Genomic DNA, 24,878 nt, shown 5'->3' with positions numbered 1-24,878 from the left:
AGTTTTTAACAGCAGTTATTTTATAATAGAGGATTAAAGAGCTACAGTGGCGTCCATGAAATATTCAAACTTGAATATATGGAATGCAAGGGCTTTGTTGACAAAATATTTATGCTCAGTTCCAATTTTCTTTGTTCTCTACATGGAAGCAATGCTACAGATCGTGAACAGTAAAAGCCTGGGCTCATAGCATGAAGTCACGTGTTGCTGGTTGAATGTACAGTGGGGATTGCAGCTTCTGAAAGGGTTTAAGGGCGTATAATAAAAGTAATCGTACATCAAAAGGGCAAAACAAGGTGAAGTTGGTGGTCGGCCATCAGTGATTGGGGTCAGCGGCGTTTCACAGGTCAGCAGGGAAAAACACACAGCTCTCAGAGGGAGATAATGATCGTGGTCCCAGTCTTTCTCTCTCCTCCAGATTTAAAGGTCAGATGGTGTGTCTTGACCTAACTGTGCTCCTCTAAAGATCATCAAATGGGACGTCCAAAAAAGTCATATCCTAAAGGACCATTGAGTAAAAGTGCACTGCAATGAGAGCACGTTATCTTCCAGGTTTTTTTTTTTTTTTTTTTTTGAGGAATATGCTGTTGTATTTTGCACTGTCGTTGTATTTGCACTGTCTGTATTTTGTTTTGAAGACGTCGAAATAAAATGAACGTTGGCTAATATTAACATTAATCATTAACATTAATGATTTCAGAGATTTTTTATGATGCCAGTGCTGGATATGAGTCGGTGTGCTCTTGTTGATGTCAGCTTCTCATTAGGTCTGGATGAATAACCTAAAGTAGGTGTACATGCAAATGAGGATGGCATGGCCTGAGTCTTGTCAAAGTTTGTTTTGTCATCTGATTGGCTTGTTGTCCTCCGAGGTTTTACACTCGTGGAATTTACATGAGAATGTGGAAACTGTGGTATTGAGGCTCACAGTATGTCCATTTCCATATACGTATCTTTTATTATTCTACTATGCCTTGGTATACCCAGATTTCCATCATAGAGCACATGTAATACATTAAACATTCCTGCCAAGTATACATGACAATATAACGTTGCTTTATTGTCAAGAGGGGGTAAAAAAACACTGGCTAAGTATTTAAAACTGTAAGATAAACACCACCTGCTACAAACACACAAACAACAGTAGTTCTGATCTCCCCTTGGTCTCGTACAGCTGTGTGTTTGCTGGATTAGGAATCCGTGCTGCTCTGGCTTTATCCTGAGAGATGCAGAGTGCAAATAAATGAACAGATGCAGAGAGAAACCAAACATCTCTGAGTATCCGTGATTCCACAGTCAAACACAAAACCCTCTGTATGTTAGCAAGTGCCTCTCAGAAGCCAAATAAGATGCTTGCTTTCTCCATTTATCAGCGTTTTGTGTTTTAGGATCAGGCAGTGTAGGCTGTACTGTATCGGGCTTGTCAGAATTATCATTTCACAGCCTGTAATTTTGCATTCTGCTCTGTCACACAGTGGGCCCTTCAAAACAATGCAGGCATCTCTTTTCTGTTGCATGCTGGGATATGTTAGTGACCGTACTCACCTCTGCCAGTCACTGTATAGTCCAGTTTTCAGACGATGCACACAGTTCCAATCTAAAAAAACATCTAATGGGTATTACCTTGTATGTTTGCTTTTTTCATTCTTTTTTTGCTTTCAGAATTTAATGAATGGATTTTCCCATCACTCATAATTGTATAATAGTCAGTCACACTGGGCTGTTTTCTGTAAATTGTGGTCTGTTTCTCATCAGGAACTGCAGTATTTTTTAGGAGAAATCTGCAAATGCCATATTGCATTAACCAGTTAAACTCCATCATCGACTTTCGCTTGAAGATTTAAAGGGCTAGCATTGCACCAGACCCCTTAAGTGGTTTCGTTTAAAAGTATAGAATCTATATTTTATGCAAATATCCATCACTTTGTTTTTTTATTTTACTTTACAAAAGTTATTTACACTTAAATACACAGTATTTAGCTAGGTATTTTACATTGGATTATTTTCATATTTTTCATATGGTTCATATATGACACATGTAAAAGTTATAGCTCAAATAAAAGCTCTTGCCGGAGCTCATTCGGTTCTAGCATTCTTTTTACTGAATTATATTCACATATCAAACAGTTGCCGAATGAATTGTTGTACAGCACCTCTCATCAGTTGGAATACAATATCTTTTGCATAGATTATGGTACAGACATTTTTCTTTTTTCCTATGATTACAGACATGTGCAGAAACCACCGAAATTAATTACAGCAATTATTTTTGCATTTACACCTCTGCATGTGGATTTGGAAAGCTTTTAAATTTGGGTAGGCAAAATCCAGGCGAAAATCCAAAAATTTCAAAAATTCAAAACAGCTGTAGTGTGCTTAAAAAAAACTAGCTTAGAGTGCATCATTTGCTGTTAAAAACTAGCCTACAGCAAAGTTTAACTGGTTAAGTTAATAGTGATGGTCTTTTTTGATGAAATATTACATTTAAAATAACTCAGTTTTGAGTTGGTGAAGATAAATTAAAGTTTGGTCTCTTTTTTAAGTTTTTGTATATTATATATTTTGAAAATTTTTATTATGTCTAAAATTAAATAAATATATTTTATAATTGTATTTATTATTTATTTTTATATATATATATATATATATATATATATATATATATATATATATATATATATATATATATATATATATATATATATATATATATATATATATATATATATATATATATATAAAAACATGATTTCAGAAATGACATGAATCCAAGATGTGTTTTAAATTTGAAGTTAGTATCTAAACAAAGTTCAAATCTACACCAAAATGTAAAATGAATGAATCAATATTCATAATAATAGATTCAAATAAGTGGAGATGTATTTTATGATTTTATTTTTCTTCCAATGAATAATGTTCTTTTGAAGTTTATGTTCTTATACACTACCTCACAAAAGTCTTGTTGCCTATTCAAGTTTTAGGAACCACACATAATAACTTGATTTTTAGTTGATCATTTGGCATCAGAACTGGCTTATACGAAAGGCAAAGGTCTCTAGATTATGCTTATTTTAGCAATGACTCAAATCACTTATTAATAAAGTCATCTGGAATGGCAAAGAAAGCGTTCTTGCAGGACTCCCAGAGTTTATCAAGAGTCTTTGAATTCATCTTCAATACTTCCTCCTTCATCTTACCCAAGACATGCTCAATGATGTTGATATCTGGTGACTGTGCTGGCCAATCCCGGACCACCTTGACCTTCTTTGCTTTCAGGAACTTTGATGTGGAGGCTGAAGTATACGAAGGAGTGCTATTCTGCTGAAGAATCTGCCCTCTCATGTGGTTTGTGATGTAATGGGCAGCAAAAATGTCTTGATACCTCAGGTTGTTGATGTTGCCATCCACTCTACAGATCTTTTGAACACCCCCACATTGAATGTAACTCCAAACCATAATTTCCTTCAACAAACTTGACTGATTTCCATGAGAACCTTGGTTCCATGCGGATTCCAATAGGTTTTCTGCAGTATTTGTGATGATCGGGATGCCGTTCAACGGATGATACATCAGAATTATTGACCCTCTGCCACTTTTCCAAATGATCAACTAGAAGTCAAGTTATTAATATTTGCTCTTACAACTGGGATCAATGACAAGACTTTTGTCAGGTAGTGTAATAATAAAGACAACAACAACCTTTTTTAATCGCCTTTAAAAATAGCATCTAAAATTGCTTTACATACAATAAATCGCTAACAAAGTGCATCAAAACCAGACAAAAACAAATTCTAGATGAGTTTAAACTCACATAAAAAAATCCCATAAAAGCTACTTTAATAAAAAACAAGTGATGATTTAAAAACATTAAGATATTCTGCATTCCAAATAATAAAGGACAAGAACATTCCACAATAATAAATGTTCGTCAAGGATTAAGTCTACATCAAAGTAATAATTACTTTATATAATACATTTAAATGGATTCAAATAATATTAAGTGTAAGTGACTCTTTCAAAACCATTAAAAATTCACACACATTTTGAGCGTTTAAACATTCTGTTGTACTAAATTTGCTGTGTGTCTTTTTCTTCTTATTTTTGCGTTCAGTAAATGTACTTGAACACACCATCTGTGTGCAAAACTCTCTAACAGCCAGTTTTCCTCCACTTTAACCTTACACTCCTTATCACCGCTTTGAGGCAGAAATTAGTGGCTATTTTCTCATCTTTCTTTCATCGGATGTTTTTCTGAAGTCAATTTCAGCATCAGCCGCTCTCCGAGGTGTTGCCCTGTACCTGAGGGCATTAACCTCAATATCCAAAAGACTGTAGGAGTTTGTATTAAACTTTAAAGAAAGCAATACCAGCAAAATAAAGTCTGTATGCAGCATGACCTTCCAAACAATACATTATATTTCTCCATATACAGTTGAAGTCAAAAAATTATTAGACATCTTGTGAATTTTTTCCTATTTCAAATATTTCCCAAATTATGTTTAAAAGAGCAAAGGATTTCCTTTATTAAATATTTCCTATATTTATTTTTCTTCAGGAAATTAATATTTGTTTTGTTTCGGATACAATAAAAGCAGTTTTTAATTTTTTAAGGCCATTTTGATGTAATTATTATTACCCTAAAGCAATTTATTTTTCGATTGTCTACGGCACAAACCAGTGTAATACAATGACTTGCCTAATTACCCTAGCTCAACCCTATTTGACGTAGTTAAGCCTTTAAATGTCACTTTAATACTAGTATCTTGAAAAAAATATCCAATAAAACATTATTGTCACAATTCCCAGCCATCTATTCCAGACAGATCACTGGAGAACTACAAATCTGCCACCAAAAGAACTACAGATCCCATCATACCTGTTCACATGCAATTGCAGTTTACCTCTTAATTTCACAAACACACAGATGGAAGCTCATCACGGACTAATTCTAGGACTATTTACACCAGGGTTCTCAAACTGCTGGCCTGCAGGCCATTTGTGACCACCCCTCCTCCTTCCTTTGGCCAGCAACTGACGTCAAAAATATAACAAGTTTTAGCCCCCCAAAACATATTTTTGAATCACTATTGTTGTTGTGCAGTCGCATATAGCCACTTGTAGTTTTAACCCCCTACCTACTGGACATTTAAAGTACTGTACTATATGTTCTGGTTACTTTCGTTTTTTCTCAGTCTGCAGTCGAGAATGCAGATTATTTCTGGGGCTGATTTGAAATATATGTCCGAAAGTGCTCTAATTTTTCTAAAGCTATATTTTTGTAGATATTCTAGGGTCATTTATGATCAGTTTTACACCACATGTATTTTGTTGTACAAACATTACTTTGTGGCTTACACATTATGCTGGTGTTGTAAATATTTTCATTTTGGTAATATTCGATTTAAATGGTCTCATTTAAAGGGCACCTATGGTGAAAATGTACTTTTCAAGCTGTTTGGACAGACATGTGTGGACAGACATGACAGATATAGTTTATAGACCGTCATATTGGGGTGATATAAACACACCTAGTCCTTTTTTTTTTCAGTTTAACAGCTTAAAAACGGTGGACCAATTGGAGCGGTTTTGAGACCGACCACAAGTTGACGTAGGAGTGCGGTCCCCCCACCCACCAAATCCTCAGTTTGTTGTTTCACGTCCGCCATTTTCAGCATGTGAGTCATAGTGATTTCACCAAAGGAACACCCTTGCTCTATTTTTGTATGTAAGGCTCATTGGGCTCAACACAAGATCCTTCATCATCTTCCTGCGAATGAGCAACAGAGATTTTACATTTAGCCACTATTTGCGCTGGACACGCAGTGAATGCAACGTATCGAGATTCGGGCTATTAAAAACAGCTGATCCACCAAGTCAGCACTCTCTACGAAAACATTCGATTAATCTCTGCTGGGGGATCAACATTCACCACATGATCGCTCTCATTGGTGCCACTGTTTGCAACTTTAGATGAGTTTGCAAACCTGTGTACTTTTCATTGCATCTTCCTTAAACTTCAGCTGTTTGCATTTCCCGTGGTCAAAGAAGTTCTCTGTCATCTCAACTAAGTGAGGCTGGAAAGTGCGAGCGCATGCCTCTCATGCACGTCCCTCCATTGGAAACAATGAACTTGCCTTAGTTATAGCCTCAGTCAAAGTTAATTCAGTGTGCGTGGTTATTAGTCTCAGTGTACAAGCTCAGAATTTCAAACTAGCACACAGTTGGCATAACTTTGTTTAGTTGCCGCAGTTTTGTTCCAGGCAGAAACACCAAACTAACCTTGACGAATAAAAGTTCTGTTAATCGTGAAATCGGATAATCATTGCATCCCTATACGTGTAAAACTATACAAAGACAAATGATTTTGTAACTACCACTCTGACATATTCTGGCACATTAGGAATATTGATTCCTCAACAGTAGTCTCTGCTTGGTCTGTGTCTGAGTACTTGTACGGCTGAATGTTGGTTCTCTCACTCATGATGCTTTTCTCTGTCTGCCTGTCAGTTGTTATACACAAAGTGGGGGAGCTCTTGGCTCCGCTCCCTTGTTTTGTTGGGCGGGAAGTCAAAATTAATTTTCATGTGAAGCAACACACCCCTAAAACAATGAACTGTGTACACGCCACCAAAATGACACTATTTAACACATTGTAATACTAAAAGTCTGAACTGTGTTTTGAACTGAACCTAAACTCGCACACTCAGAAGAACCAGAATAATAATATTAAATATTTAAAAAGGGGGTAAAATAGGTGCCCTTCAATAGATTTTCTTCATATGCATATTAAGATTTGTATGAAAAATGTGTATTTGTAAAATTTTGCCGCTGGCTGAATTGAACATGTTAAAGTAAATGTGAATATGTAAAAGTTTTCCCCTCTTTGTTGTAGTTTTACAAAAAAGAACGGCACTAAGAAGAACAATCACCATTAAATTCACTAAAGTTACCCAAACTGCTTTCCCATCTGTTAAACTTTTGGTTAAGCAACAATTGATTGGGACATTATTATTATTATTATTATTATTATTATTATTATTATTATTATTATTAAACTGTAGTTTTTTCATAGCAATTTAAACTACCTCTTTAATGTGTACAAGAAGAAACAAAAAGGAGCTTTGACACTCTGGGGAAGAACGTCTAAGAGCATCACTTACATCAGGTTTCCATTTTTTTCTCATGCTTGGATGTTAAAGCGGCCCTCTTATGAATTGTCAGTCACTGAAATGGCCCCTTGCCAATTTGAGTTTGAGACCCCTGATTTATACAGTTAGCACACCGGGGCTGAGTCTTGTTTCTGGTAGCTGTACTAAGCATGTTATCCAGTCTAGTCTTTCTGTGTATCGATCATTGCCTTTTTTTCAGTTTCTTTATTCTCTGCTGCCTAGCCTGACTGTTCGCCTGTTTAGACTATGACTTTGGATTGCCTGTATGCTCCAGTTTTTCTCCTGTGTTGACCTTTGCCTGCCTGACCATTCTCTTTTGAGTAAAGTACTGCATGTAGATCCTCAACAATGTTGCCAGCATCGGAACGTTACAATTATGTACTGTCATCATATCAAAGCTAAAAGAAATCAGTTATTAGAAATGAGTTATTGGAACCATTATGTTTAGAAATGTGTTAAACCGAACTTGGGAAAAAATAAGGGGGGCTAATAATTCTGATTTCAACTGTAGATAGAAAGTTGTCAACAATACTCCAGTAGTAAAGTTTATCTCTGATTCATTATTGAGTCTTCATAATTGTCATAATTAAATCATGTTCGCTCATTTAATTATGCAGGACCATCATGGGTATTTGCATAACGGTGCGTTAAGGTAAGAGACGCAGAGTTGCATTCTCAACTCATGAATACTTTGATAGGCCCATGAATGATTCAGAGAAGCGTGGCAGAAACGCAGACCCCAGGCATTCGTCTTGATTAGTTTTTGGTTGTGTTGGAGACCTAATTAGAGTCCAACACTGGCCTTCACCTGTTACGGGATCACTGTCGATTCGCAGCACTGCTTTATCTCCCACTGGCAGCTTGAGATGTGTGGGGAACATGGCGTTTCGGTCAGAGTGCATTTGAGGTGAGCGTTGTGGTTTTTCCCAGCAGTCCTGTTCCACTAACCTGAACCATTTTGATGGATGGATGAGACAAATTATGCAGTGTAATGCATGAACTGGACTTTTGTGCTTGATTTTGCTATAGAGAGACTGATGAGACACTGCCTCTTCAAAACATACAGTGCAAATATTTATATATATATATATATATATATATATATATATATATATATATATATATATATATATATATATATATATATATATATATATATATCAAAATAAATAAACACACACACACACACACACAGGTTATTGCAACTAGCTTACTCTGCAATTATCTTATTGTCTGGGACACAGGGAAACTGAAATACCTGGTTTTAGACCACAATAATGAATTAGTATGGCATTAGACACCCTTTGCAGCCAATACAACATCGATTTGTCTTGGGAATGACAGATATAAGTCTTGCATAGTGGCCAGAGGGATTTTAATCCAATGTTGTTGCAGAATAGTGGCCAAGGGCCTCATGTATCAACGCTACTTACGCACAAAATCTCTGCGTATGCCAGATATCACGCTCACGTTTGGATTTACCATCGATGAAATTAACGTCAGAATGTGCGTTGGTCCACGCCAACTTCATGTCTGGTGTGCATGTATTTCTTGTGAGTGTTTGTTTTATTTCCATTGGCGACTCCTAGAGGCAATTATGTTAAATTGCACACTACAAAGCATCGCACCGACACATGAGAAAAACGTTGCTATTCATTTATAATTGATAAAATGAGTTAATTGACGCAATATATGTTTGTTTGTTTTTTTACCAATTTTGTGATTTAGAACATATAAAAGCATTTGCAAATGTATACAACCCTTAGTCTATGGCAATGGCAGTGTTGGCTTTATTAGAGGACATTGTCAATGATCGAATCTGAAGGGAATGCATATTTTAGGGATCACAGTGATTTTCTGGCCCACGATGATGACTGGCTTATTAGCTGTTTCAGATTTCCTAGAGCTATCCTCTTGGAGCTCTGTGCTGAGTTGACTCCAAATTTGGAAAGATGTTAAATAAATGTTTAATGTTTAATTTTTACTCTATTACTAATAGTGGTGATATGAATTATCTTAGTATTACACAGTAATATATCAATACGATTCAGCATTAGTTGCGTTCATGCATTTTGTTTAAAAAATATATATACAAAACAGTTGGCGAAGCAGTGGCGCAGTAGGTAGTGCTGTCGCCTCACAGCAAGAAGGTCGCTGGTTCGAGCCTCAGCTGGGTCAGTTGGTGTTTCTGTGTGGAGTTTGCATGTTCTCCCTGCGTTCGCGTGGGTTTTCTCCGGGTGCTCCGGTTTCCCCCACAGTCCAAAGACATGCGGTACAGGTGAATTGGGTAGGCTAAATTGTTCATAGTGTATGAGTGTGAATGAGTGTGTGTGGATGTTTCCCAGAGATTGGTTGCTGCTGGAAGGGCATCCACTGTGAAAATATGTGCTGGATAAGTTGGCTGTTGATTCTGTGGCGACCCCGGAATAATTAAGGGACTAAGCCAAAAAGAAAATGAATAAATGAAAACAGTCATTTTTTGAAGAACATAATATTATTTAAATAATTAAAAACACAACTAATTAATTTAATCTGTAAACACAAAATATATTCTAATGTTTTAGTGAATTTGGAATCTTTAGTGTGAAATATAATTTTCCAAAGGAGACTTTTTCTACTTATTTAATGTGTCGATTCAAACCTCTTATTTCTGTGGTTCTTTATTCCCTCTGTTTGATGATGAATTGTGTTGGCTCATTGTGTTATTGGAAAAAAATGAGTCACATTTCTTCAAACCACTCCTTTTTGATTTCATGCTGTATCGAGGCTCCGTGTTTCTGAGTTTTTTTCACATTCTTCATCACTTGCTGATGCAATAGCAATATTTTTCACAAAGGTCTTTTAGGTTTTGCCAATGCATTAACTCATAGAAAAAGAACTTGACTAAGGAGTTTTCGAAGATTAACTCTAGCTCTATCATGATTCCCATTCCACTGCTGTCTCCTTGATGAAGTGAGAGAGCAGAATGAGAATCGCTTGCCTTAGGATTGTAGCACAGGTGAATTGTCGGAGATTGATTTACAGACGTTGAGCGATTGAATCATATTGCTGAGGTACAGTTGGAGGTCACATCTTCACTTCAAAATCAGAAAGCAATAAGGGGAAAAAAAGTAATAAGTGTGTACTGTGTTAATGAGCCATATTTATCAATAAATATTTGCTGACAAGCAGTGAATGAGCATAATAATTGCACATCGGTCATTTATCAGTAATGGCCATCGCTGTTATTTTTAGCACAAATGCTGAAGCCATCAACGATCTCTTTTTTTCCCTAATGGAGGTGTTTCATTGTAGTTACTAGGCAATTTGTTCTGTAATAAAAAGCTTTTAGAATTATTCAGGAGTTAATTGTGTGTGATATTTTGGTTATGCTTCAATAACACTTGCTTGATTGCCACAAGACCCATTTTAAAGGTATTTGATCATTATTAGTATGGCATTGATCTCAATTTCCAAAGTTTAAGTGTTTTAAAAGGTAATATCAGTCACGGTTCCAGCGGTTATAGGTATATAATCATGCTTGATGCAAAGATAAGCTCTGACTTTCACCCTAATGCACTGTGTGAAAGCTGCGGTTGGTGGCTATATGTAAGTGTATAAATCCCCGCAGGCTGACCTCATTGTATAATGTCGACACAGTATTGATTACACATGAGCGAGTCAAATCAATAAGCTCCTCAGGTTGCACAGTATAATTACTTGGCCAAATCAAACACAACTCTCTGGCTTTAAACAACATTAGAAAAACATAACCGTGAATTACAAATGTTTTTGCAATAAAAGTGGGATGTTGTAACAGCCTGACGTGCGAGTTCATCTTGCGTCTCTGGTGGATAGTAGTGTTGTAACTAGAACCTAAAGTTCATTGATAAATTTGTTGTTGGCTTGAGAAAGTAAAACATTTATGGCATTGTTAGGTGGTTGCTAAGCAGTTGCTAAATGGCAATGCTCGTGTACATGTTTGATCAAATGCTAATACTTAGTAGGCATTTCTAGCATATGTTATTGCATTTAGATAATCATTCATAGCATGTAGCTAATCGTTATTAGCACTTGGCTTCCATTATCATTGTTACCATGCATAGTACACAGGAAGTCCCATTTGCTAGCATGAGTCAAACAAGCCAATGCCCAGGTCCCTATGATGTTCTGATGTAGAGATATTGCTATTTTTAAATGGTTGCTAGGTTATACTGCTTTATTGCTATGGGGACATTTGACAGGTTAGTGATGATACATCAAAGCTTCTTGGCAATATGAGTGATCTAAATCAACCCCGATGTTTCTATGACAGTTTTTATCAGTGTCAAAAACTGGACTTGAACATTATGTATTCCTGGTGTTGGGTTGCGGCTGGAAGGGCATTCGCTGTGTAAAATAAATGCTGGATAAGTTGGCGATTCATTCTGTTGTGGCGACCCCTGATTAATAAAGGGACTAAGGGAATGAACATTATGTAAAAATGGCTTGCTGTATTTTTTTTGAAAGTACAATGCTTAATAAGTGTGAAGGTGATACATGCAAAAATGGCTTGCCATATCAGTAAAAAATATGGAGTTTAAGTCAAATGTGGCTTGCCATATTTTGAGAAAAATAATGCTTAAAAATTATTTATTAGAAAACTATAAGTCGATTAAATCTTCAAGATATAGCAACAAAATCTACCGCATCTTAATACAGCTTTTGGACAAATTTGGGGCTTGTATAATTTTTTTATATGCCCGGATTATAAAAATTTAATATTTAACATTTTTTTTAAAAAATGATAAGTCTTAACGGCATGAGGAGATATAGCAACAATCTTGAATGCAGAAGGCACATTTTGACCACATTTGGGCCTTGTGGCATGAACAGCCTAGGAGGAGATACGTTTGTTTTCAAGGACAGAGTAGTATAACAGTATGTCAGCTTTCTCAAGCCAACATAATAAAGACCACTAAAATCAAGACCAAGACTAGAGTGTTTAGAGACTGAAAAAACACAAAGACTTTAGGAAGTAGAGACCAATACAAGAGCAGACTTGGCTGAGATCAAATCAAGGCCAAGAATTTGTTGAGTTGAGGTCAAGAGTGTGTCAAAAGCAAGATTTTAAGGGGTGTTGACCAAAATAAAATAACATCCTAGTTGAGACAAAAACTTTGCAGGGTTCAGACCAAGTCATGGCAAAGACCAAAGTGTTTCATGACCAACACAAGATGTGATTGAGACCAAGATAAGGCCAGAATTATTTAAGATCAATAAAAGATCAAGACTTTGTAAAGACCAGACTATGTCGTGACCAAGACTGCAGCAGGTTGAGATCTTGTTAAAATGTAACCATAGTGTGTCAAGACCAACACACAACCACAACTCATAGAGGTTGGTTCAGATCAAGACAAGACCAGAAATGATTAAGACCAACAAAAGACCAAAACATAAGCAGATTAAGATAAAGACCTGTCTGTGTCAAGACCAAGACTTTGGCAGGTTGCGACCAAGGCAAGACATGGAACAGTGTGTGGAGACCAACACACAACCAAGATTCTGAGAGGCTTAGACCAAAACAAGACCAAAATTGTGTAGGGTTCAAGTTTAGAGTGATACCTGAATCCAAGATGAAGCCCAGACTGAAGTGTGCCGAGTCCAAGACTTTGAGGGATTGAGACCAAAACAAAACCAAGATTGTGAGGGGTTGAGATCAAGTTTAGACCGATACTTGAATCCAAGATGAAGCCCAGACTGAATTGTGCCAAGTCCAAGACTTTGAGGGATTGAGACCAAAACAAGATCAATATTGTGAAGGGTTGAGATCAAGTTTAGACCAATACTTTAATCTAAGAAGAAACCTAGATGGAAGTGTGCTGAGCTCAAGACTTTGAGGGACTGAGACCAAAACAAGACCAAGATTGTGAAGGGTTGAGATCAAGTTTAGACCGATACCTGAATCCAAGATGAAGCCCAGACTGAAGTGTGCCAAGTCCAAGACTTTGAGGTATTGAGACCAAAACAAGACCAATATTGTGAAGGGTTGAGATCAAATTTAGACCAATACTTGAAACTAAGAAAAAACCAAGATTGAAGTGTGCCTAGCCCAAGACTTTGAGAGATTGAGACCAAAACAAGACCAAGATTGTAAAGAGTTGAGACCAATTCATTGATACCAAGACAAGACAAAGAGCTCTGTGTCTTGAGAACAAGAAAAGACCAATACATTAGAGATTAAATAAAGTAAAATAAAGACCAAAACCAGTTTTTGTCAACACAAGACAAGACTTTGAAGACACTGAAGGGTTCAGACCAAACCATGACTACTTACACCAGTGTTGCAAGACCAAGACCAGAATAGGTTGACATGAAGACTTTTTGGAGGGTTGATATGTAGACAAAGCAAAGACTTAAAGGGTTCTTCTTAAAGGTTAAGACCGAGGGTTATTTGTGTAGTTGAGACTAAGACAAAACCAGGATTGATTAAAATAAAAAAGACCAAGACCAAGACCATTGTGTTGAGACCAAGAATTTAGCAAGTTAAGTCAAGACAGAGTGTATCAAGACTAACAGACAATCATGACTCTGACCAGTTGAAGACCAAGAAAAGAACAATAATTTGAAGGGTTCAGACCAAGACATAGGTATGCTAAAATCAAAACAAAAATAAGACTTTAAAGTGTTAAAACCAAAACGGAAGTATTTCAAGACGATGTGCCAAGACCAAAACAAGACCAAGACCTGAAGAGTTGAGACCAAGTTAAGATTAATATTTTTAGACAAGACAAAGACCAAGAACAGAGTGTGTTGAGACCAAGACAAGATTAATACATTGGAGACATGAGTGTACATTTGAGAGACCAGGGTTTGTCAAGTCCAAGATTTTGAAGGTTTGAGACAAAGTGAAGTCAAGCCATTCTATGCTGAGACCTTAATTCTTGATTGTATATTAAACCAGGAATAATTTAATCCAATCACTGTAATGATGATATATAATAAACATGGAAGTGCATCGGAGATGTATTAACATTCCAGCAGTTGTGGTCTAAATATGTATTAAAATAACATCTTAGTCTAAAACTAGATGAAGTAACAAGACAAGACCTTCAAAAATTGTCTAAAGACCAGTCTCAAGTAATACAACACTAGTAAAAGTGATGGATGTATACATTTTCAAATAAAAAAAACCTCTCTCACATGTGTTTTCTTTGTTTTTTCTTACAGTGGCAAACATCCTGTGGAGGGAGGAAGGTAAGCATGGTGTTTCGATACAATATTTATGTGTTAATGCTGAAGTTAACCTTATTTTCTGTAGATCTGAGCCGTGAACATTCTTATATTTGTCATTCTAAAGGTCTGGGGATTGGAAACATGTTCTATGTGTTTTATGAGGATGGTATTAAAGTTATCCAGCCAGTGGCCTGTGAGATTCAGAGGCACATCAAGCCCAGCGAGAAGCTTCTTGGCCTGCAGGTAAGCTGTCGTATAAAAGACATTTTCCAGCACTTGTAAATGTTCAACATAAACCCTCTGTTTTCCCTCCTGCATGATTTAACCCTAAGCAGAATGCAGATTTTATGAACGTGATTTATTTATCAGCATCTCTGCACATTCGCTTTACAAGAAAAAGGTGAAAGCTAGGTACTTTCTTTCTTTCTTTCTTTTTCTTTCTCTTTCTTTCTTTCTTTCTTTCTTTCTCTTTCTTTCTTTTTTTCTTTCTTTCTTTCTTTCTTTCTTTCTTTCTTTCTTTCTTTCTTTCTTATCCTTTTATCTTTTTCTTTCTTATGTTCTTTCTTTCTTTCTGTCTTTCTTTCTTTCTTTCTTTCTTATCCTTTTATCTTTTTCTTTCTTTCTTTCTTTCTTTCTTTCTTTCTTTCTTTCTTTCTTTCTTTCTTTCTTTTCCTTTTATCTTTTTCTTTCTTTTGTTCTTTCTTTCTTTGTTTGTTTCTTTCTTTTCATTTTATATTTTTCTATCTTTCTTTCTATCTTTCTTTCTTTCTTTCTTTCTTTTTCATCTATCCACCCATGCCTCCATATTTCATCCATCTTTTCAATCTTTCTTTCTTTCTGTTCATTCAGTCATATATATACACACACACACATCTTTTCTTTTCTTTTTAGCTTTTTATCTTGCTTTCCATACGCCCATATATCCATACATTAATCAATCTCTCCCTCCATTTTACTTCATTTCTCCTTAATTTGTCTTCTTCCTAGTTAGTAATCCATTCATTCATTCATTCTTTCATTCATTTTCTTTTTGGCTTAGTCCCTTTATTAATCAGAAGTTGCCACAGCAGAATGAATCACCAACTTATCCTGCACATGTTTTATCCATTTATCCATCCATCCATCCATTCTTTTGCTTTTTTCTTTCTATGCACCCACTCTTCAATTTATCCTTCCATTTTTCCACTTTCTGTCTTACAATTTATTCTTCTCATCTTTTCATCCATCAAATATTTGATTTACCCATCTATCTTTCTCATTCACCCATTCATCCCTCCATTTTCTTTCTTTCTTTGTTACCTTATTTCTTTGCATCTGTCCAACATTTATTTTATTTACACATACATCCCTACATCTTTTTTGCTCTCATTCCTTTCTTCTATCCATCCATCCATCTTTTCTTGCTTTTTTTGCTTTCCATACACCCATGCATCCCTCTTTTATTCCCTTCCTCTGTTTTCTCCTTTTCTTTTTTTTTCTTTTTTACATTTTACATTCATGATTTATTTTATTCACCCATCGATTCATCCTTCTTGCTATTGTTAATTCTTTCCCTCTATCAATCTACATTTTTACATCTTTCTTTCTTTCTTTCTTTCTTTCTTTCTTTCTTTCTTTCTTTCTTTCTTTCTTTCTTTCTTTCTTTCTTTCTTTCTTTCTTTCTTTCTTTCTTCCTTTCTTTCTTCCATCCATCCATGTTTCCATCTGCTCCCTATCTGAACGAACAGCAGCACAGCTTTTCTTCTCTTGACATTAACAGCAATTTAACCCCATGGAGTTTGAATCTCGGCACTGAGCTCCTCTCTCCATCACTTTACATCTCTTACTCCTCTAAACTCTGCATATCATTTCTCAACTGTTTCTGATAGACAGCTGCTAGACCCGTTTGCGCTATTAAATGATTGCTTTGCTCTGTTCTGCTGCTACACTGGAGCTGGTATGCTGATGAGACAGCTGTGTTTGTTTGGAGCTCAGGGCGGTGAGAGCTTCAGTCTCCGGCCTCCAGAGAGCCAGCAGGCCTCTATTAGGACATCAATCAAATGCCAGGCCATAACGCCAAGCCCCAGTGCAAACCCTGTCTAGGGAAGAACATTTAGAGAGCATTACGATATGTTTTTCCAAAGTTCTGCTCATAGGAAATCACTGTCACATGTACTTCCCTTGTTTTTAAATACATATTGATCCTTTACGTGTTTACGAATTATGGTTACAGTTATGGGCTGCTGAGTAAATGGTCAATGTTAAAAGGGAACCACTATGCCCCTTTTTACAAGATGTAAAATAAGTCTCTGTTGTCCCTTGAGTGTGTGAAGTTTTTAGCTCAAAATTCCAACACAAATAAAGTTTTATTTCTCTTTGAAACTGCCTGTTTTATAACTTTTTGAAACTAAAACTTAAGCCCCGGTCAGATCACACAGTTTTTATTGTCAGTTATGAAAGTCACCAAGTCAGATTATGCGATTTTGTCTTGATCAAATCTTGACTCATCATGGGTAACAAATGTGTCAGACTACCGCTCCTTCACCATCAGTCATCTTGTGACGTTTACAATAAGTGTTATATCCCAAAGCAGGCACAAGTGTTGCTATAACAATATTTCTTATCTTATTAATTTCAATGTTTTTTATCTTATGTCAATCTCAATGAACACTCATGCTTGCTGACAACTACGCTACATTATTTAAGGGCATTTGGTATGACATTGATAGGATCAAACATATATTTCCTTTTTAATAGTAAGATATTTTCTAAGAAAAAATCTGATGCTCAAGACAAAATATTGAAATATTTTAAAAAATTGCAAATATATGACAGAGGTTTGTGATTCAACAATTACAGTGGAGCAATAATTAAGTTTTTATTTTTCACGAAGCAAAACAAATCATCCACCTGAACAGCTGAATAGTGGATGGGCACAAACTAAAAAAGAATATAATATTTTTCTGGGGAAAAAAATTCTTTTTGAAACTTATTTCGTTTGGGTAGAAATTGTATCTAATTTCAATGATTTTTGTTGGTCAGTTATCTACTAGATCAGTGGTTCTCAAACTTTTTCACTAAGTACCACCCCTGAAAAAAATTTTCTCTCCAAGTACCACCATATTGAGCAGTATTGAAATACAGTAGCGTAGTAGAAGCCCAGTAAAGCAGCTACAGTTCTGCACAGTTCAAAAACGTGGCAGATTAATTCCTATTATTAAGAATATTTATTATTGTCAGCCACTTTAAACATAAATAGTCTCAACGTTAACACTATTCTTTGCTTATATGTAAAAAAAATAAAAATAAAATAACAAACAAACTAAAAACGTCAACATTTAAATTAAAATATGCTTAAGGTGAAAAGAAAAGTGCTGTACTTAAATGTAAAGTAACATATAATAGCCAATTCAACTCCTGAAAAATGTTGCCCGAACCTCATTAATAAAGGCTATATGTCAAATATTGAGTATTATTATATGTCATATTCACAAATAAATATTTTTTGGTCAATTTTGAAGTATATGTAGCATGCACATATGACATATTTGATTCCTCCGCGGACCACTTGAAGGAAGCCCCACAGTTTGAGAACCACTGTACTAGATAAAGAAAAATAACAAATATTATCTGAGGTGAAGCGCTTCAAAACCAGTCCGCTGTTTGCTTCAGTGTCAAAGCACAAACTGGTTTGTTAAATAAAATAATAACTTAGCCTAAATAAAATTCAAGTGAAATATTTCAGATAAACTTCTATTAAGCTGTTTTCATTTTTATTGACAAAATCATCCATTGCTGGTAAGTTTTAATTAAATTAGTTTAATTAAGTATTTTGAATAAGCATGACAGGCTTTTACAATGTATTAGTACCACTGAACGTGTTTCTAGATTACCTCGGAAGAACAAACTCGGTTGGAAGGCTAGGAAAACTCAGAAACTCGTTGTGAGAATGGAGAAGTCTGCATATTTGTGCCAGTCTGTCAAATAAAATTGCTTAAAACACTTTATTGTTTTAGAAAAAGTAGTTAAAGTTTGCATAAGCAATGATTAACCTTATTTACCCGAGACCCACCCATAATTAAATATACAGCCTGTTTTTTTTTGATTACCTGACCCATGGATTAACGTCAGCACCCGGTGAGATAACCACAAAATGATGTGCTCCTATTGTCCAGTGTCACCCAAGTGACAGAACTCATCTTGAAGAACATAGAAAAAAATTCAACATGCTAGACTTTCTGCGATGGTGTCGTGAAGCGTCGCAGGCATGGTTTCGATTGTCAAAACTATGCCACATTTTACGAAAAGAAACGATTGAATTTTGTGTCACGATGCCCATTTGCTATTATACGACTTCCAACGACACTACGTCAAGGAAATCATGCTAAAATCGCGTGATCTGACGAGAGCTGCAGGCTTAGATACTAATTGTGCCACTTTTGGTTACTGTCACTTTAAATTCAAGTGAGATTGTGCTCTTTTTAAAAGAGGGCGGAGCTACAAATGCCTCTGTCTCAGCATAGTGGCAGATTCAAAAACAAGACTAACGTCCTATGCTAATGAGGAAGAGATTATCAATAATGGGCAAGGCTTCGCCCCTCTGATGACACATACAAATGGAGAATGTCAATCAAAGCATTTCTGCAGACTGTTTCTATCAAATGTGATTATAATTATTATATTTTATTAATTTTAATGATAAAAATATAATAATAAAAGTATTATATTTATTATTGTTTATGTATGATTATACTATTTTACTCACAAAAACTAACATCAATGATGATGAATAAATACAGTAATACATGTATTAGTAATTGTTTGTTCATGTTTTTAAATACATTCACTAACATCAACTAATGGACCCTTACTTTAGAGTGTTACAAATTTTTTTATTTGGGTTTCTGAGAATGTCGCTGGAGCAGATGCGTCCAGTCACATCAGTCTGTATTTCCATCTTGATTGTCGACGACAGTCCTTGAGTAGCCCAGTCAACAGCATCACCACAGGAGACGCCGCTTCTTCACAGTCTCAGTGGCCATCAATCACACATCTCTCACCTCTTTAACCACAGATCCGCCAGCCTCAGGCCTGACAGACTCTCGCTGTCTGACAGAGTTTACCTTCGCCATCACACTTCTGCATACTATCAGTCTCTTCCTCTGCCAGAGATGCTGCTTTCTTTTTTATTTATGTAGCTTTGTGAATGCTGCACTTTAAAAAGGTAAAATAAAATTAACAATTTCCATATTTTGTACACACATATAAGTGTTTTCCATTTATTTACAGTCTTGTATTGCATTCCTTGATCTCTACTCTGTCGACTTTTGATGTTGAAAATTCAACTATTTTATTGACATTTTATTGACATTTAAGTAGTTTGAAATAATGCATGATAAATAATAAAGAGAGAAAATTGTAAAATAACAGAAAATATACTGATTCACACTGATACAGTGGTCCATTTACATCATGACACAATGCAATGTATATGCAATTGCATCATTAAAGGTCTCATAAAGTGCTTTGAAATGTGCATTTTTTTATGATGTGTGACATAATCTCAACTGAAAAATGAAGAGAAGGTGGTACGTAGTGTAGCTCCTCCCCTTTTAAATAAAAACCCAATAGCGTTTTGTTTTTTATCAAAGCTCGGTCAGTAAACGTGGTGGAGCTGAAGCGCATCAAATAAAAAAGCAAATGAGAAGTGTATTGATGGGGGCGGGGCTTGTCAGATACTAGAGAGCATTTTAATGGTCAGAATATTTGCTAAACAGAAGTGTTTTGAGTCTTGATTTGAATGCACTTAATGTTGGAGCACATCTGATCAATTCTGGATACTTATTCCAGAAGCAGGGGAATTTCTCATTATTTGATCCTAATGATCTCAGTGAACTGTTAAGTTTGTATTCAATGAGCATATCTGTAATGTATTGAGCTCCTAGGCCATTTAGTGACTTATAGACAAGTAATAATACTTTAAAATCTATACCGAATGCAACTGGGACCCAGTGTAAAGACCTGAGGACAGGTGTGATGTGCTCTGAGTTCCCGGTTCTGATCAGAATCCTGGCCGCAGCGTACTGGATCAGCTGCAACTGTCTGACTGTCTTTTTGGGAAGGCCTGTAAGAAGGCCATTACAGAAATCCTGCTGTCCTCACTGGAAAAAAAGCATATAAGGGTTCCTTTCATACCTAGACTTTTGTTTCGGAACCTGTCTCGTTTTCCCAGTTTGCGTGGTTCGTTTGGCATATGTGAATACAGCAATCGCGCTCGGATCCGAGCCAAAACAATTGGTGTGAGATCGCCTGAATGAGGTGGTCTCGTCTCGATTAAAACGAACTCTGGAGTGGATCGATTGTAGTGAGAAAGCGATACGATCCGAGCCTGGTTATATCACAGTGTTTTATGGATATGTAATAGGCATACGGCTATATGAAGAGAGAATTATGAGTATTGTGGAAAGTTCCGGGAGTTACCCGCAAATGCACAGAGACTCCCGGATGCCCGCAAACGAGTGATAATCTCCCGGAAATCTCGTGTCTCCCTCCCGGTCCTCAAATACGTTACCCTTCTCAACCCTCCCCACCGCATCCCTCCTTGCTCTTCAGACACGTCGCGCACACCCTGTCAAACACCACCAAACCACCACCCATCTGACAGCTGAGCAGGGCTCTGCAAATAAGCCGTGAAACTGACCAATGTGAGGAGAGTTTACTCGCACGTGACTTGTTTTAGCTATTTTCGGCCGTTTAGAAACTCTGCAGTGTGAAAGCAAACCACACCAAGAACAAAGAGCAACAATGTAACAATTTGAATCCCTGTTTCAGAACAACTAAATCGATTCACAGGTGTGAAAGCACCCTCATTCTTGCAATGTTTTTAAGATGATAGGATGCTGATTTAGTTACTGCTTTGACATGACTATTGAAACTCAGATCTGACTCCAGAATAACATCAAGATTCTTGACCTTATTTTTTGTTGTTTGACCTTTAGAGCCAATGTAGGCATTCACCTTGAGAACTTCAACTCTGTTCCCAAATGCAATAACTTCAGTTTTCCCTTTTTTAACTGAAGAAAGTTTTGGCACATCCAACAGTTCATTTCATCAAGGCATTGGCAGAGGGTGTCAATGCAGCTGTATAGGGCAATAACGCTGAGAAACCATTAACGAAATGATCAATTTAGATGACTTCATAGAAAAGAAAGTGTCGTTTTCTGGCCACTTTTGAGATGCATTTACTATTTTTTTGTGTGTACAGTCAAGTTAGATAACTCTCTGTTTCATTCCTGTAGGAGGAGGTTTGTCCGCTTGTGGAAGGAGAGATGGAGCAGAAATGCTTGTGGACGTCTGCCGTCAACGTGAAGGACAAGTTCATTTACGCAACACAGCCTTTGCTGAACCGACTGCTCATTGTGGACATCCAATCTCAGAAGGCCGTTCAGGTACGCCTGTTTTAAGATTGACAAACTGGAAGACAGTATTGTTTTAGACTGTAAAAAGTGATTAGTTCTGAGTTATAATAGGTTTACTCACTTTTTTAAGTAACAAATTTTACAGTGTATTTTTACAATTCAATTCAATTTAATGTTTATTTGTATACTATTTTTTCATAATAATTATTGTTTCAAAGCAGCTTCAAAAAAGGTGCACATTATTGCATTACAATCAAATTCAGAAAAGTTAAGATTATTAGTTCAAAATCAAATCAAATCAGGCCTTTATTCGTCACTTACACTTTTGTATAATTGAACCTCCCCGACCGTTCACAGACATCACAATTGTCAGGGGAAGACAGGTCACAGGAGGTAGCATTTAAGAAAGGAAATAAGATACATGTCAGGAAAGGGAGGCAAAAAAAACTCCCTCACACCTTGCCCGTGAATTGGAGCAACGTGGGACCAGGGAGACAAATAAGACCCCCTGCAATTAAGCACAAAAACACACAGACAAGACACAACATTGCCAAAAGGGATGGGAACAGGGGGTGTGGATATAGTCCGATGAGGGAGGGCAGCCATCTGATCCTGCAGCCATGGAGGCGCTAGTCGCAGACCCGCCTACCACCTCCAGTGGGTGAAAGCACACGAAGGCGTTGGAGAGGGGATAGGGAGTGATTGTCTGTTATCTATAGCTATGTATGTATGTATGTATGTGTGTGTGTGTGTGTGTGTGTGTGTGTGTGTGTGTTTGTGTGTGTGTGTGTGTGTGTGTGTGTGTGTGTGTGCAAGCCTGTAGAGTCCAACAGGTGTTCTTGACAGGGAGCAGGAATTTCAGAGCGTTTGCATAACTTTATTAGTTATTAATCACTTTACCTGATGAACTAGTAGCTAATAGCTTTTAATAGTTAAAGTTGTTATATATAAATATAGTAGTTCTGCAGCATATAATACCTATATAATATATAGGTGATGTCTGTGTGTACATGTGTAGTGAAGTGTATTTGTGCATGTTACGACCCAAAATCCAAAACTGGCTCTAATTATGAATCTGAATTTGAGCCGAACATATGAAAGACACAGATTTTTGAATATGATAAACTGACATCCCTGTCAATATATTATTAATCTCATTTAAATAACATTACAGGAAGAAACAAAAATGAATAACAAATAACAGAAGGGCAGCTAAACAAAACAGTTCCCTGACAATAGCTGTTCTTCCAGCAGAGATCTTACCTAGCTCCCATGAAAAAGAATAAAAACAGGTGAGTCCTCCAGGCCACTGCTTCCCTCTCTGAACAAAATAAATAACAAAACACGACTATGAAAATTAATATTCACTATGTTCTACAAAAATATCAAAGTATCAAAACAACCAAACGAAGCAAAATAGGTAATACATTACAAATACCAAAGGATAAAAATTAACAAAAACACTAAGCCCTATGGTTAATACTAACATTCATTCATTCATTCATTCATTCATTTTCTTGTCAGCTTAGTCCCTTTATTAATCCGGGGTCGCCCAGCGGAATGAACCGCCAACTTATCCAGCAAGTTTTTACGCAGCGGATGCCCTTCCAGCCGCAACCCATCTCTGGGAAACATCCACACACACATTTACACACACACTCATACACTATGGACAATTTAGCCTACCCAATTCACCTGTACCGCATGTCTTTGGACTGTGGGGGAAACCGGAGCCCCCGCGAACGCAGGGAGAACATGCAAACTTCACACAGAAACGCCAACTGAGCCGAGGTTCGAACCAGCGACCTTCTTGCTGTGAGGCAACAGCACTACCTACTGCGCCACTGCCTTGCCCCTTAATACTAACATACTGATACTAAAATCTAAAAAACATTACTTTTATTTTATTGGACCTTTAATATTTTAAATTATACCTCTTTTATCTCACTAACTTACTAATAACTAAAAATGAAAAGTAGTTTTAGAAGTAGCTTTAATGTAAAAAATAAGTCATTTTAATCAGTTTTATATAAGTAGTTTTATAGTTTTTAAGAAGTTTGTTTTAATTTTTGCTTGCTTGTTTTAAATTTAAATTTAAACTTCAAAAGTAGTTTAATTTTATGGCTTTTGTTTAATTTTATTTTTAGTTTGCTTTATTTTTATCCACAACTTCAAAAAATAGATTTTAAAGCTTTAAATTTATTTTATTACTGATAGATTTTGAAGTTGTATTAATGTGGTTGGCAATGCATTGGCATAGTAGGTAAAGCTGTCGCCTCACAGCATGGGTTTCCTCCGCGTGGGTTTCCTCCGGGTGCTCCCCCACAGTCCAAAGACATGCGTGAATTGGGTAGGCTAAATTGTCCGTAGTGTATGAATGAGTGTGTATGGATGTTTGCCAAAGATGGGTTCCGGCTGGAAGGCCATCCGCTGCGTAAAAACGTGCTGGATAAGTTGGCGGTTCATTCCGCTGTGGCGACCCCAGATTGATAAGGGACTAAGACGACAAGAAAAATGAATGAATGAATTAATGTGGTTTTGTATTATCATTTATATTAGTCTGTATGTATTAAATATATTTAGTTTTATTTTACTTTAGTTTAATTTCAGTTATTTTTGCATTAAGTTAAATTAAATAAAAGTCACAACTATTTTCTTAGCAACAAGGTAAAAATAAGTTATTTGTACAACAACGGTGTGTTATCAGGATTGCTTGGTGTGAGGTTTCTATCTGTTAATTATCAACTCTAACTTTTTTGCATGTTTGAAAATTGCACTGAGCATTTGTTTATCCGCACTGAAGAGTTGCTATTATTCAGTGTAATCCTCAAAAGGAAGGCAAGGATGTGCTGGGATCAGAATTCGCTGTGCACATCTGCTCTCTCAGATTATTGCACACATGGAGATTGAACAAGCGTCCTCGTTTATCACAGCTACACACCAACTCTTCGTTTCATTTAATGTCAAAACAAGCTGTACAAATGCTCACACTGTGGAGGATTTGACACTGAATGCTGCATCACATGAACTTTTTTGGAGTTGAGAGAAAGAGCAAGAGATAAAATAAGCATTTTTAAATAGTTTAATTTGTAATTTGACTTTCTTTTTTAAAATATTT

General features: G+C 36.3%; 1 protein-coding gene across 4 annotated transcripts in view; it reads left to right on the top strand.

The window, feature by feature from the left end:
- The window catches only part of fstl5 (follistatin-like 5), a 389,212-nt gene that overhangs the window by 334,314 nt on the left and 30,020 nt on the right, over positions 1-24,878 (top strand). For all 4 annotated transcript variants that reach the window (XM_073921519.1, XM_073921520.1, XM_073921521.1 and 1 more), the window contains 3 exons: positions 14,358-14,384; positions 14,488-14,606; positions 21,641-21,790. In XM_073921519.1, the coding sequence (XP_073777620.1) occupies positions 14,358-14,384; positions 14,488-14,606; positions 21,641-21,790 (296 nt within the window). The remainder of the gene's footprint in view (positions 1-14,357; positions 14,385-14,487; positions 14,607-21,640; positions 21,791-24,878) is intronic.

This window comes from Danio rerio, chromosome 14, assembly GCF_049306965.1.
Source record: "Danio rerio strain Tuebingen ecotype United States chromosome 14, GRCz12tu, whole genome shotgun sequence".
Lineage (NCBI taxonomy): Eukaryota > Metazoa > Chordata > Actinopteri > Cypriniformes > Danionidae > Danio > Danio rerio.
The sequence above is the reverse complement of the archived record's forward strand: the minus strand, read 5'-3'. Positions and strand labels throughout refer to the sequence as shown.